The following is a 15,430-nucleotide window of genomic DNA, read 5'->3' as shown; positions in this document are numbered from 1 at the left end:
TTGTTTACAGAGAAGTGAAGCAGCATGGCGTGTCCATTTGAAGATGATTTAGTGGATGAAGAAGCTCAGATAATACTTTTTCCACCATGAGAGGGTGATAAGACCACATATGGATGTTGGAAAATTCAACTTTTTCACTTTGATCTAACTTAGTTATTTGCTTCAGTTAAGATAAATTATTTGTTTGTTATGTCAGTTTAAAAATAACACGTATTTATCAGACAGTTATTTCACTTTCATTCAAATTAATTCAATTAAGTATGTGTAACTTTGGTGCTGCTGTTAGATCGGCACCGCAAGGGATTGTGGGATACCATTACCTTTGCCTGTCTGGAGGGATTTTGGTTTAAGTGTGGCTTTTTGACCAAATTTTTTTAGTTGTTTAGCTGTTTTACTGTGTTTTGCCATGTTTTGCTGAGTTATCTTGTCCTACTGTGCTTATGTCTCTGCACCATGAGTAAGAGTGAAGGAGAGGATAATGAGTTTATATAGCACCCCTTCAGATTTATAAGGTAATGATTAAGGCGGAAAATTCTTTAATGAATTTGAGTGCAACGTGCAATTTTTTCCCCGTCCTTTTTATTGTTCTAAAAATGAGTATATCTGCCGGCTCAAACTTAGACATATGAGAGATCAAGAAATATAATTAATTAAGATGGAAAAAATATTAATTGAATTGGAGTAATATGACATTTAGTTGGATAAATACATAAATTTGAGTTGTATAAACAATTATTGAGTTTTATAGACGTAAGAAATTAGGTTGATTAAATTTAACTCAATTATTTGTTACCAATAGAAGTATTTCATTTAAGGTGGCAAAATTGGATAAGTTATATATATATGCGTCACAAGGAAAATGGAAATAAGGTCAGAAACTCGTGCGTTTACTTTGTCTGTTCTTCTACTACAAGCAGAAACTCTTTCTTTTGATGATGCAGCTGTGTTACTTTTTTGATGGACGTATAATCTTCATACACCGTCATTAAAATATCAGACTCCGTCTCACGAAAGTATTGCGCTCTCTTTGGTTCTCCACGCGTTTCCATGGTGACTCCGGAAATCGGCGATCTATTGAGAATGTCTTTATGTACCTTCCGTGCACGAGCATTAACCCAGGGTTACCAAGTCGAGCGCAATTACGCCAACTCATACCCGGTCTTTTGGAACCGACATACCCAGAGTAAGCGAGTTCAGGCGGATTTCAGCCAGAGTTCAGGCTTAAAGTCAGGCTAGTTTAAACATGCTTCCTGGAATACCCCCCTGAACTTGCTTACTCTGGGTATGTCGGTTCCAAAACACCGGATATGAGTTAGCGTAATTACGCCCGACTTGGTAACCCTGGGTTAATGCACGTGCATGTCAAGTACATAAAGACATTCTCAATGGATCGCCGATTTCCGGAGTCACCATGGAAACGAGTGGAGAAAAAAAGAGACCGCTATATTTCAGTGAGACGGAGTCTGAGATGTAAATGACGGCGTATGAAGATTATACGTCCATCAAAAAAGTAATTCGGCTGCATCAGCAAAAGAAAGAGTTTCTGCTTGTAGAAAAAGAACGGACAAAGTAAACGCAGGAGTTTCTATCTCATTTCAAATTAGATTGTGATGTGTATATATATATGAATATATATATATATATACACAACTTATAAAACTTAAATGAATTGATTCAATTGGTAACAAGTAATTGAATTATATTTATTTAACCTAATTTCTTACGTCTATCCAATTCAATAATTATTTTTTACAACTCAAATTTACATATTTGTCTAACTAAATGTCATATTACTCCAATTCAATTCAATTTTTTTCCATCTTAATTTTTGTTGTACTTCTTTTACTCTCATTCTCATTTTTATAACAATAAATTCAAAGAAACAACAGATTTGCATCATGAATTCATTAACCATTTATCTGACTTTAACCCTATATTGCAAAGTAGTACGGCTGCTAAATAACCTCCTCATCCTCTTCCTCCCTCTCACTCATGGTGCTGAAAGAATTAAACATAACTGGACAAATAACTCGACAAAACACAGTAAAACAGCTAAACACATTTGGACAAAAACCCACACTTAAACCCAAATCCAGACAGGCAAAGGGATTGGTATCCCACAATCCCTTGCGGTGCTAATCTAACAGCAGCACCAAAGTTACACCTACTTAATTGAATTAATTTGAATGAAAGTAAAATAACCGTCTGATAACTATGTGTTATTTTTAAGCTCACTTTAAAAAGAATTGATTTATCTTAACTAAAGCAAATAATTAAGTTAGATCAAAGTAAAAAAGTTTATTTTTCCAACATCCATATGTGGTCTTATCACCCTCTCATGGTGGAAAAAGTATTATCTGAGCTTCTTCATCCACTAAATCATCTTCAAATGGATATGCCATGCTGCTTCACTTCTCTGAAAACAAACTAACCTTCAACTAAACCTGCTCCAGACCAGGCTATGATCAGAGCATGAGTTGCTATGGCAACTTGACATACCCTGAAACATACTTCCATTTCTGGAACCAAAAGCTGAGGTTATCATCTTCCTTAGCCTCAAATTTACCGTGGGAGCTAGCATAACCTGCTTTCTGGAATACCCCCCAGATCCTTCAGTGTGGTCGTCACAGCAAATGCCCCACAGATGTTCCATTTTCCATAATTGCCAGGCTATAGAGCACACCCGATTTAATGAGAATTAACTGCCTTTTACAAACACTTGCTGCACTTCTATGCAAACCAAATATTGTGGCAATCCAATTGACATGTCACTGAAACCCCACTGGGCTCAGAGAGGAAGGGGTAAATAGTAGTTTAACCTCTTTATTTGTACACACCCACATCTGGCAAACAGCATGGAACTCACTTCAGCAAACAGCTCCCTCAGTTATGGTGTGGAAATTCACACTCAGATTCCCCACTTCCCATGAGTCTTAGGGGTTTAAGGCAGGGCTAACCCCCGGTTCGCCACACTGTGTTGTAGATTGAGGATGTATATGTGCTGAAACCGCGTGCATGTTTAAGAAGGAGCAGGGTAGCTGCAGCGGAACGCGAGAGCAGCTCTCCCCTCCTTCCACATGTAACACGGCAGCAATGTGGAAATAACAGGGCTGGTTAAAAAAACATACCAGTAAAAGAGAGCAGCAGTCACTTATAAGCGCGCGACACGCACCTATACGCGATCTGCGTGCGCCTCTGCGCAGTGCGTGCGCCAGAAGTTTCCTTCCACAACAGTGAAGGAAACTTCTGGCACGTAGCAGACCGGCTTTTCCAAACCCGTTGGTGATGGTGGATTTTTTCACACTACTTTTAACGATTGCTTTTAACTTGAAAGCTGCGTCATATTGTAGTGGCGGTCACGTGCACGTTGGGTCTAATGGCACCAAAGGATTGTGGGATGCGGCTGAGCATGGGTGTTTCTTTTATTGCACCATGACTGAAGTGTCTCAGAGCTGAAGCTGTGTCCATGCTGTTTGGCTGCTTGAAAGTATGTCAAAGCAATTGTGCTTAATGCTGGACATAGAATTATGCAGGCGGTCTCCACTTTGAGGCTGCTGGAGCGCTCCAATTAGCTGCATCATTGAATAAGCTGCAGGGTCAAAAGTTGCTGACAGAAGTAGTAGCTTATAGTCTGGGAAATATGGTAAGTTTTGAAGCATTTTCTCACATGAAGGGTCATCATAAAACAACAATTCTAGCTGCAGAGTAAGATTTGGGTCTAAACCAAACACTTAGACAAAAAGGACAAACCTGTTCTTGGGGATGAACAGTGATTTTTAAAAAGTAATGTGTTAGTATTACTTCCAACTTCATCAGAATATGACTGAGTGCAGCCGATAACATTTGATAACAACATTGAGGGTGTTTCACCTGGAGGATACAAATGTGGACGGAATCCTGCACCTGTCAGACTTGGATAAGAAATGTTTATAGGAAAAAGATTTCAAGTCCAACTGCCATGACTTAACCTTAAAAACAAAGCCACCTTAAGGAATAAGAATCTTCGTCCGCATTGTAAAAACAAAAAACGTAAATAGTTAGATCACTCCAGTACTGAAAAAAGGCATTACTAACTCAATGTGTTAACCCTTTAACACCATAGATGTCACCTGTGACACCTAAACAACACGCTAGAACTTACTGGAGCATACCATTGGCCGTTCCCACAATCATTGTGATTTAACTCATTCTGACGCAGAGAAAAACAGCTTTTCATGGTAAAAAAATTGTCAACACTGCAGCTAAACCTCCAGTGTTAGAGGGCTAAACATCATAGTTAACACTGTAGATAAATGCTGTTTCTACCAAAAGTTAGCAGGGGGGGGGGGGCATCTGTTCGGCTTGGATTTGCATATCCAGCCTGCTATGAAAGCTGTTGCGTCCTGCGTGCCACCTGGCCAGGACTCAGTGTTCCCTCACCATCATCGTCCATGACTCGTCAGCAGCCTGCTGCTTGTGCTCCAGGATGCTCAGCCTCCCGCAGACCACAGAGGCCGGTGTTTGTATGAATTAATAGTCTATGGAATTAGTCTTTTTTTTTTGAAGGTTTTGTGAATCCCTTGACAAGGCTTGATGTTGAAAATCAGTGGTTTTCTGTGTTTCAGTCCCACATCAGATGCACTTGGTTCCACGGTGAACTCCGCGTTTCCTCCCTGCGCACAGTGATGAAGACGAGCGAACGCATAAGCCGGTGCGGCTCTGTGAGGGGCTTAAAGGATTTAATGTGAGCGTATGTTTGGGTTCAGAGGAATGTTATTTTTGAAAAGTGCCACTTCTTTGTCTCTGGCACAATGAAAGCCTTTCAGCAGAGTCAAAAGAGAGCCACTTTGCATATCAAAGGCTTCACTGACGGAGTCCTGAAGTGTCTTTCATGTCGTGGCTCACTGATGAAATTCAGCGTCCCCGCCTGTTGGTCAGATATTGTTTTAGAGTCAGAAAAGATTAAAGTGGGATAAGTGAAGCATCAGGGTGGGCTGCGGGGGAATTAAAAGTGTTGTGAAAAAGAAGGCAGGCCATAAACGTTACAGTACCAGAACCGCAGCATATGGACCCTAAATTGGGAATTAGACATCACAGCCACACTGAGCTGTTTGGTCCACAATCGTTGCTTTTCTCCAATTGTCCTCTTTGTTTGGCAGGTGTGCACACTTACCTGCTGTTGACCATCAGGGATATGAACATGACTTTTGTGAGCTGCAGTACTGGAGCAAAGCCGATAACTTTATATGTGCTCTTCGTTTTGACCATTCGCGTGTTTGGCGGTGTAATTTATTTAGGTAAGATGTAAACACAACATAAAAATTATTTAAAAATCCCAGAATAGTGGGCGGGATCTACTGTGACATCATGTGTGAGTCATTTACCCCCGAAAAAATGTCCCTCTGTTTTACTGCAACTGGAGGAGGAGCTGACTGACACACTGACTCTGGAGACTGCTGGGGGGTGGGTGGAGCTTCGCAACAACACCTGCTTCTCCTTGATGGAATCAGGAATAGCAGAACAAAACGTCCTTTCAAGTTTGAATGTCTGAGTGCCAAAAAAAAATTCCAGTGACATCAGGAAAATTCACTAAATTTGACGCTAACCAGAATGTAAGTCGCCATGGGGATTGGAAAATCACTAAATATTACGAGAAAGTTGGCAACAGTGAGAACTGTGATTCCTTTTTTTAGCTGGTTAAGTCATAGACGGACTTTTCAAACCCCGATGGCAACTCAGGTTCACAAAAGCCACTAGCGACAAATCTAGCGACTATTCTTGGAGTTTGGAGACAAACTTTAAAGCATGTTTTGCTCTGCCACTTTTGCTCTCTCGGAGTAAGAGCGGGTGCTGCCATGAGGCTCCGCCCACCCCAAAGCAGGCTCCACCTTCAGTGTTTCAGTTGGCTCCTCCGCAGCTGCAGTCAAGCAGAGGTCGACCTACACCCTGCCACTTTAAAAGTGCAGATAAATCACGTCCTGTCCTTCAAAATACCAAAATGATTCTGCCAAAGTGTGTCTTTTGGATCACTGTGCAAAGAAGACCACATTTATTGTGTTGCTTTATTGTTTGTCTTATGATTTTTCCCTAAAGAAGTCTATAGAAACATTAAGATAATTAGGCGTTGGCGTCATTTAGCGACTTTTTTATTTTTTTTTAGCCACCTTGCTAAGTGAGGAGTTAGCAACAGTGGTGTAACAATATCAGGTGGTAGCAATGGTTCTCTTTTAATCTCCCACAATACATCCCTCTTTTGGACTTACGTTGCTCTGTCTCTGCACTGCTTGAGATTATTACCGCTTAGCATAAAAACCCAGTACATATTTGTTCTGTGTCGCTAAAGCTGCTAACATGCTAAGTAGCACGCTATCATGGTAGTTTTACAGTTAGCATGCTACGACAAGCGTATTCTTTTTTGTAGAAGCCTTTTAAATGGGGAAACCGTTTTGACGTTGATTCGTCAGAGGAACCTGTGGGTCACAGACGTCCACCGTCCACTCCTGCTGGGAGGAACCCACACAAGACGGCCATTACTGTGATTACTGTCCTGCACTGGTCACAACCCGAACCCGTCAGTCCCGCATGATGGAACCGCCGGCTCTGTGGGGGTTCTCTGCACGGCTCTGCCTCTGCAGCTTTCATGCTTCGCTGCATATTTCCTGACCCCCACGATGCACAGCACCATCACGCTCCTCCTCAGAATTGGTTGTTTTTCTTCATCAAAAGTCCTGAGCAACAGGATATTTTTCTCTTTGGATTTGACTTCAGCTCTGCAGAGGAGATGAATCTTTAAGCGTCAGAATTTTGGGGTTTAAGACGGCCCTTTGAATGAATGTTGGCATATTTTACGTCGTTCGACAGTGTTGGTCCTCGGGCGCGTTTGTGCTTTATGTAACTCAAGCAGGCGCGCCGCTCTGAACTCCTCTCTCAGGCTCTGTGCTATCTATCCATCCGTCACACAGATCCTCTTTCATCGCTGAGCTTCAGCTTCGTGCATCCTCCTGCCGCACTCCTCTCCACCCCCACAAACCCCATCATATGCTGCATATTTCTTCATAACTCGTGTTACGCCGTTTCGACGCCCACGCACAGCCGAACCAACTGCTTGTGGATGCATCACACTAGCCAGAATCAAGAAGGGAAATGCCAGATGGAGGCATGTGGCCTTTAGGCTGTACGCGTCCCTGGGGATCCGCACGCCAAAAGCAATCATGACAGCGAGGCTCATCGCTCTGCTCCCTGCAAGTCTTCATGCTGTGAGTCAAAGGCTAAGGGCGGGCATCTTATCCAGGCTAGAAGGTCTGTGCTACGCGCTTTTGCTCTGCACAGAAACCAGTTTCCATTGGTGTCTCAACTTTCATACCTGAGTTTGCTCTCAGAGTGAAGGGGAGCGAGCGCCTGAACGAATTCCAGGGAAAGTGCACACAAAACATGTCATTACTGGGTTGAAAACCTTTTCAGATGAAAGTATTACATTCCTACACAGAAGCCGTTTCATGACAGTGAGAAGAAACCAAAGACGATAAATTATCAATACTTGGTTCAAGGAAGTGCAGCGTTTCTTTAATTCTGCTTCAAGTCTCTGGATTTCCACCTTAAAGAAGCTCTTTTAACAACGTTGAGATTTGGAGCTCCTTAAATAATGCATGTGAGATTAAACGCTGAAGGGTTTGGAAATATGTAGCAAAGCCGGTCGTTTTTATATTTCCTTCCACTTCTGAAGCTGCATCTAACATCTGTAATTGGTTTTCCCAAAAAACATTATCAGTGGGATTTGCTAGGACATCTAATGGTGAAGTTGCAGATTGCATCCGAATGTTGTTTTCTTATTTCTTTTTTATTACAGGGTTCGTGCGCTTTTTACTTTTAGCAGTGATTTTCAATAACTTTTCCATAACCTTTCACAGAATTTCCAAAACTAAAAATAAACACATTTCAGTCAGATTATTGTAGTCTGCGCCGCTGAATCAAACCAAGACATGCCGTTAATATTTCAGCCGCGGCATCAACGGGCGTTTTCTGTTGGTATGAAGGAAACTACATTAACGTATGGAAACGTACGGCATTCAATAGAAGAAAAAAAGAAAAAAAAACATGGGTGATTTTCTCACTGATTCTTGAGGGTCAGGACAAAATCTGAATCTGTTCAAAAAATGTTTTGATTTTCAAGATATTTATTGTTTTATACATTTTTAACCCTCATCTTTAATTTGATATACGGTAACTGTTTTCACAATTATAAGGACCTAATGTTTTCCAGTGCTGTTGACTACTATGACCTAACGCCGAGGACAAGATAATAACAAAATAACATAGAGCGCCTAATCAAGTCATACATTTGAGCAAAAAATAAATCTTTAAAAAAAGTACTTATTTATTCTAAAACATAACACCAGTATTCACAATTCCGTTAGGTCTAACATATGTCAATCCATTTTAAATCAATGACTTTTATCCACAAAAAATACTTTTTTATGTGAAACATGTTTTGTCGTGACTCGAGAATCAGTGAACAACCATAGCAAAGAACTACAAACTAATTAAGCTCGTCTGCTCATGAAAACCATAAGATGAGCTGCAATTAAAAGTGGAAAAGCCACAAAGTGTCTGTGTCACAGTTGTTCATGTGCTCGTCACATTATCACCAGTCTGCTTTTTCATCCTACTGACTTTGTCCACAAACATCACATTGGATGTAGTTCTGGTTATTTTTCTCTGTGGTGATGCAGAAAACCAGTTACAGAAGGCGTTTGCCTTGAGGTGAAGCTGCAGAGGCAGACAGGAACCGTCAATAAAGTAGCTTTAGGACTACAACTGTTGTAGTCCAAAAAATATGAAGGCCAATTCTGAAAAAGATTATAGCAAAAATCAAAAGATTTTAGCGAGGTCGACAAAGTTGACCACACCCACAACGTCCAGCAGGTTACCTACAAACTTTGCAGCTTTGTGCCGGGTGTTATTGTCGGGGTTGACTCACAAATAAAAGAAATAACTAAACAGTTCAAGCTGGTCAATAGCACTACATCCAATGTTTGCTCTGTAATGTTTGTGGATAAAGTGTGAAGAACAAAATAGATTGGTGATATGGTGACGAGCACATGATCAAAACTCTCATGCTGCTTGTGTGGACGGACTTGGAGCAAAGTCTGCAATTTGCGTTTCATGGTCTTTCAGTCGCCACAGTTGATACCTCTCCTTGAAAAGCACTAGATGTTAAGTTATACAAATAAAAACATAAAAAAAAGCTTTTCCAAAACTTTACAAATATTCGGTTTTTCACTAACTTTTCCAGGTTCTTCATGACCGTATGAACCCTGTCTTTAGGTAATCTCCATTTTTTTTTTAGAATTCATGATTTTTTCAACTGAGCACTGATTACTGAAGACATGAGAAAAAAGGGAAAGCCAAAAAAGACTACTACTTAAAACACAAATTTAATGCAATTTGTATGTGTTTATGTTTTCCAAATTGTCTCGTGATTCTGTTTTTTGTCAATAATTTTTACATGTATCTTTTGTTTAATTCTTTTTTTTTTTTTAGAAATGACCATTTCCTAATGGTTTCTTTTTTTAATTTCATGCCAAATTATTTCATGTTTTACATGCTTTATCCATGTTTGGGTTGTTGTCATTTTGTGTAATTGTTTTATGTCTGCTTACATTTTTCCTTTTCTGTTGTTTCTCATATTCTTCATGGTAACAATGGATTATCAGCGTAGAACACAGTCTGCCTAAAGGTCAGGTGGATGCTGAGAGTTGTACCTGAATCTTTAAGTTTGCTTTTTTTCTCACAAACATTCTGGAAAGCAGAAACATTTGATGATGCGGCATTTAATACTGAAGCGGTCTTCTCCACAGAACTGACTTGAGGTTGCTGACCTCCTCCGCTTGTCGTTACTTGGCTTTTCAGGATTTCAATTAAAGAAGTTCAAACTGTTCTGGTGGCAGAAAAGCTGCTCCCTTTTCTTATGATATGATTTCCGTTTTACTGCACTTCCCGAGTCTATTTTTAAAAAGGCTAATGAGTTGACACTTGGGCCACTCAGTTTGTTTCATATTCATTGTTCTACATCTCCACCGTTTTCAGCAAAAGCCTTTCATTCCGAACAGTCCACTCACAGAGCAGATCTCTGACATTGGGAGGATTATCACTGCTGCTCCGATTAGATACATCTTCAGAACCACCTCACCGTGGCTGATGAAAGCACCTTAGTGCTAAAACCACAAGGTGAACGTGGAATGGAGTTGTCTTGTGGTTTCCACATGCGTTTGGGTGGAATAACAGCTTTCCCTTGTTGCACAAGAATTTTTTTTTCTTGCAGGATTGACATCACTGAGGAGGCTGCATACAAACATTTGCACTTTTATTTATTTTTTTCCCAGATGTGCTTTTGTGTCCATCGTTTCACGCTTTATGAGTTTGACTTTCTTTTCTAACCTCCCGCCCCTCCTCTGTGATCCCAGCCGAGCACATGAGACTGTCTTTGTTAAAAACTGTGCATAATTCCCAGCTTTTTCACCACTAACATCAGAGCAACGCAGATGTTCTGCAAGAGTGAATGGGATGTGCATGACGGCAGCAGATGTTGCATTTTGGTCTTCCCTGTCTCCCTGCCCTTGTTTTTCTTTCATGAACGTAACTGATTGTAACTGTGTGTCGTTTTTTTTGTTTGTTTTTGTTTGTTTTGTTGTATTTTGAATGAAACAAAAGGGGGACAAGCAGGTTCATTCTATGTGCATGTGCTTTCCCTCTAGACTCTGGCTGCCCTAACGAGAAATTCGATAAATCTGCTTCCAAACCATCTCGCACAAGCTTTGCATGTCCACTCTGGTCCTGAGGAAATTAACAAGCGAATAGAGAGCGCCATCGACTTACGGAGTGGCGATAAGTTGAGAAGAGAGCATATCAAGCCTTTCTCACTGATGTTTAAAGACTCCAGCCTGGAAGAGAAGGTAGCTGGGGTTTTAGACAGATACATGTTTATTTTTTTCCTTTCTCTTTCCCTGTTTATTTTTATTTAGATCCAATTTTACATTCCATTGAAACAATAGAAAGATAATTAAGTTTGGTCCTGTCAAAGTAAAAAACAAAAGGCTAATTTTTAAAATAGTTTGCATATCACTGTAAAATTAGCTATAAATTAGGGTATAAATAATTTATTCCACTTCAAATAGTTTTATTCCTTTTTTTTTTAAAGTCCCAATTATTCAGATCTTATGAAAATACCGTATTAATATAGAAACGGAGTGATATTGACAAATGATTGAAAATCATCTATTAGTATTTTATATTATAATTAACTGAGGTTTGTAATCAAAAGCATTGGTAAACTTTATAACTAACAGACTTGTCTGTAGAAACATCAACTTAGTTTCTATTGTCGGTTCCTTTCTCCACATGAAAGGGTTAAAATGTAAGAAATAAATGTTGGCACTTCCATGTCTCTGACTGTTGTGCAATCATCTCTTTAACTCTAATAATGTTTAAGATGGTTTTAATTCATGAAAAGAAAATAGTGATTATTATATTTCTTATTTTTCCAAACCTTCTATAGTTTGCTCATGAGCAATTATTTCTTTACAGTTTTTTGCTAAGTTTATTTTTCCTTTAGGTTTTATTGTTGCACACTGTGTTGACTGTTGAAAAACCCTTTTTGCATAGTCACTTTATAGGAAATTGTTCAATTCAAAATATAGAACATTTACAATTGATGGAATTAGTGCTAAACTAAAATCTAATTTAAAGAAAAACCTTTTGTAACAAAATAAATCTATGTACTAACAGTTTTTTTATGTAATTTTGTAAAATACCATAAATCTTAAGACAAGCTACTTCTTTAGTGGCTCATTTCTCAAAAACAAGAGTTCAGTCTTTTCAAAAACTTGTAATTTCTTCAATAAATAACAAATATTCTGCCATATTTGACAGATAGTTACAAGAGCCTGACAGTTTTTTGGTCAAATCAGAACATTTTGGTTGCTTTTGGTTGGTTTTGCAATTAATTTCACCTTTACCATTTTTAGTTTTTGGCCTTCTGTCCCCTGCATTTGTGTTCCCCCCTTAAATCCCAACCCCACTTTAGATACTTTCCCAGAATTCTCATTTATTTACATATCTCTCTCCCTATTTGGTTTCCCTCTAAACTTCTTCAGTAAATGTGCAGTGAAATGATGTTGGCCTCCCTCATCCTCTTTGTTTGGTTTTATCTTCTTCTTTTTTATTTTTATTTTTTCCAAAGTTGTGACAAATCGTGCAACATCCTCTTGCTAATTTCCCAGCACCCTTTTTAGAAAGAGACAGTGAGGTCGGGGCAGCAGTGGTTACTGAGGTGGAAAGTCTGATACTGGGATGAGTGACACAGTTAGGTCCAGACAGGTGATTCATTCTGCAGTCACCATTTAGGGCACAACTCCCTTCAGGAAATGCTAATTCCCACGTTTGTCAACAGCCCTTTCTGTTAGAACCCCAGTGGAGACACAAACCATGTTTCTCAGTGAAAGATTTTTAAATAGACCAATAATACTCCACTTTAGACGAAAAATTACCATTTCAAATTGACCTAGGTTTTCTTTTTTATTTTAGGAAAATATTTGACAAATAAACAGTGGACTATTTTTAAGAACATTTATACTGTTGTTAAAATGCATTATTAATACTTTTACATACATAATAAATGGTTAAATGGCATTTCTTTCCCTAAGTGTTAAAAGAAAGTGTTAAAAGAAAGGCTATGTAAGAAATTCCAACACTAATCCATAACTACTAAAGAACTATACAGTGTGGGACTAAAGGCCCGTACACACCGGGACGAATATTCGCCAGGCGTTATTCGCCAGCGTTTTTCGCCACGTTTTTTGTGTTCACACCCAGGCGATTTTCGCTGACGATGAGTGGAGTGAACATGCAATTTCATTCCCTGACATTACATGGCGCTTAATGTAAAACAGAAATACTCCTGTACACAAGGTGGCGCTGCGCAACTTTACGCTTCTTAAAGTCGCTTTTCACTCAGAAGAAGAGAGCAAGTATTTACGCGCTTGTCAGAATCAAACAAAGAAAGCATGAATATTTCAAGCACAAGTAGCTCCAACTGGTGCTTGGTTCGGGGATGTTTTAGAATGTCCGTCATTATTGCTTCGCGGCTGTGTAGACGCTACTTGGCGTCTATCTTCTTCGCTGGTATGTGTGCTCAGAAAGGCAGTTTTGTGTTTGAGCGCCCCCAAGTTGTGTTTTACTGTAACTTCAGAAGCTCCAGACACGTGAGCAAAAGCGCCATTCTCATTGGTCGAGTAGATTTCGACGCGACGCGTCGAAAAAAAAAAACGAACCCGAGGCGTTGTTTTTTTTTGACGCTTTAACGCCTGGCGTTTTTTCGCGTCGGTGTGCACACTCTCGTTGGTGCCCTTTGTTTAGTCACGAGGCGTTAAACGTCGGCGAAAATCGCCGGCGAAATTCGTCCCGGTGTGAACAGGCCCTCAGTAGTACCAATTCAGACACCACCAGCACTACTTTTTTGTTTTTTTTAAACAGCGAATATGACATCATCTATATTACAAAGTGAAAATCTAATTGATATGAGTGTTTCACGGCGACCATTTATGAATCCACTGTGTTCTGAAGATGAAAACGTTAAAATTTTATTTAAAACATACATTTAAATACATTTTCTTTGCAAAAACTGTTCAAACGCAATGCATTGTGGTCTATATTTACCAATCTAGTGAGCATACTGGTTTTTCGCATAGACTTCTGGGAAATTTCTAGGGCACTCGATTTTGGAATTGCAGATTCGGACAGCACTACAAAATGGCCAACGCGCTATATAGTGAGCTATATAGTGCGCTATGTAGTGAGTAATGAAGGAATTCGGACACATCCAGCTACATTTTTAAAAGGGTGAAGCTAATGAAGTTCAAGATCAAGTTCAATTCAAGATTTAAATAATAACAAAATGTTAAAGTCAAATTGTTTTCACATCAAGGCAGTTGTAAAAGATTTGTAAAATTATTCAAAGACATGTAGGCTGTCAGGTTTAGCTCCAGAGTTGGCCGTTTTTTTTGTTTGTTTTGTTTTTTAACCACACTGCTCTCTATTTATGTGTCAGCTAACAGCTAAAGGCACACAGCTAGCATCGTGTCTGTCAGCTTTGCACCTTCCCCAGGACGCCACAGCTAACCCACCAGCTCCTGTCTCTCTCTAACGCTTGTGTTTGACCTGTCGCATGCTTCTGTGGCCGTGCATCCACGTGTTCGGTGCATTTCGATTTGCTCAGTCTTCTCAGTTTGTCTGAAAAACCTGTTTTTCCATCTGCCCCTCACTTTGTCTCCCGTTGCCCCCCTTTCTTTCTTTCTTTCTTTCTTTCTCTTTCTCCTTTCACTGTGCAGTACTCGCAGATGCGGGACGAGGTTTTCAAGTCCAACCTGGTCTGCTCCTTCATTGTCCTCATCTACATCACAACCATTCAATGCCTGCTTCCCTCTGCCAGGTAAGAGGAAGGACACTGTGGAAATATTACTTAAGTATACTGTAATATGTCAGCTTTATCACGTTTTTAACGTGTTAAACTCAAATAGTTTTTAATGCCAACAATGCCAATTGCACATTGAAAAAACAGAGAATATATTTAATTTGCATTTATATAGATTTTCTAAGTTAAGATGGAGTGAATGGCTGTTCCCATGGGCCCCCAGTCAGGTCCAGCCTACAGGGATGACATGGAATCACACCTCTGTGCGTCCAGCTCCATCAGAAGACCATATGGGGGGCTGGTGCAATGTGGTTGGGTTGCGGTCAAAGGCATGTGGCTCAACGGCCCAACTCTTAGTCATGGAATTACACTTTTAGGATATGGATGTTATCACATTCGGAGGGAGGTAGCCTGAGGTTGAGAGGTATTAGCTGGATATGGTTATGGTCACCTTCACCCTCATTCTTGAGGTGCTCACAATGAAAGGCAGTGGGCTTGCGTGATCTTTATCATGAGCCCCCAGCTCGGCCACAAAGCGTTGTTCATGGGCAAGAGGGTTTAATCCCTGCACCTTCAGGATAAGTCTCTGTCTGTGGTTTTGGCCTATGGGTCAAACAGCACTTCAAAGTACTTGTGGTCTGGAATGGAATGGATGCTGGTCGGCTCCCAATTGGCATACTCCAGTGTCCTCTTGGGAGACAACAATGCGCCCTTAGATAACAACAGTGGGACCTCAAATGGTTTGATCTTAACCATGGTTGGGTTCTGTTGTTTGACTTCTGCGCCTCTTAATTTGTCCATAACAAACACCACTGAGGGTGTCCATCAGTGCACCGAAGGCAGGAGGTCGATGTTCAGCTTTGTGGTCTTTCCAGGTGGCCTTTGACACCGTGTTTTGGAAACTTAGATAAAGAGAGGGGCGGAGCTGTCTACCAATCACTGGTGGTGAGTTGGATGTTCAGGTTGGGGAAGATGCCTGGAAGA

General features: G+C 40.2%; 1 protein-coding gene across 4 annotated transcripts in view; it reads left to right on the top strand.

The window, feature by feature from the left end:
* Window positions 1-15,430, top strand: part of adcy8 (adenylate cyclase 8 (brain)) — a 125,422-nt gene that overhangs the window by 64,688 nt on the left and 45,304 nt on the right. For 2 of the 4 annotated variants that reach the window (XM_078934411.1, XM_023965391.2), the window contains exons 8-9: window positions 10,734-10,931; window positions 14,364-14,464. In XM_078934411.1, coding sequence (XP_078790537.1) covers window positions 10,734-10,931; window positions 14,364-14,464 — 299 coding nt within the window. The remainder of the gene's footprint in view (window positions 1-10,733; window positions 10,932-14,363; window positions 14,465-15,430) is intronic. The other 2 variants (XM_078934413.1, XM_023965392.2) reach the window with 1 other exon arrangement.

This window comes from Oryzias latipes, chromosome 17 (assembly GCF_053564925.1).
Source record: "Oryzias latipes strain Hd-rR chromosome 17, Olatipes_Hd-rR_3.1".
In the NCBI taxonomy this organism is placed as follows: domain Eukaryota; kingdom Metazoa; phylum Chordata; class Actinopteri; order Beloniformes; family Adrianichthyidae; genus Oryzias; species Oryzias latipes.
The sequence above is the reverse complement of the archived record's forward strand: the minus strand, read 5'-3'. Positions and strand labels throughout refer to the sequence as shown.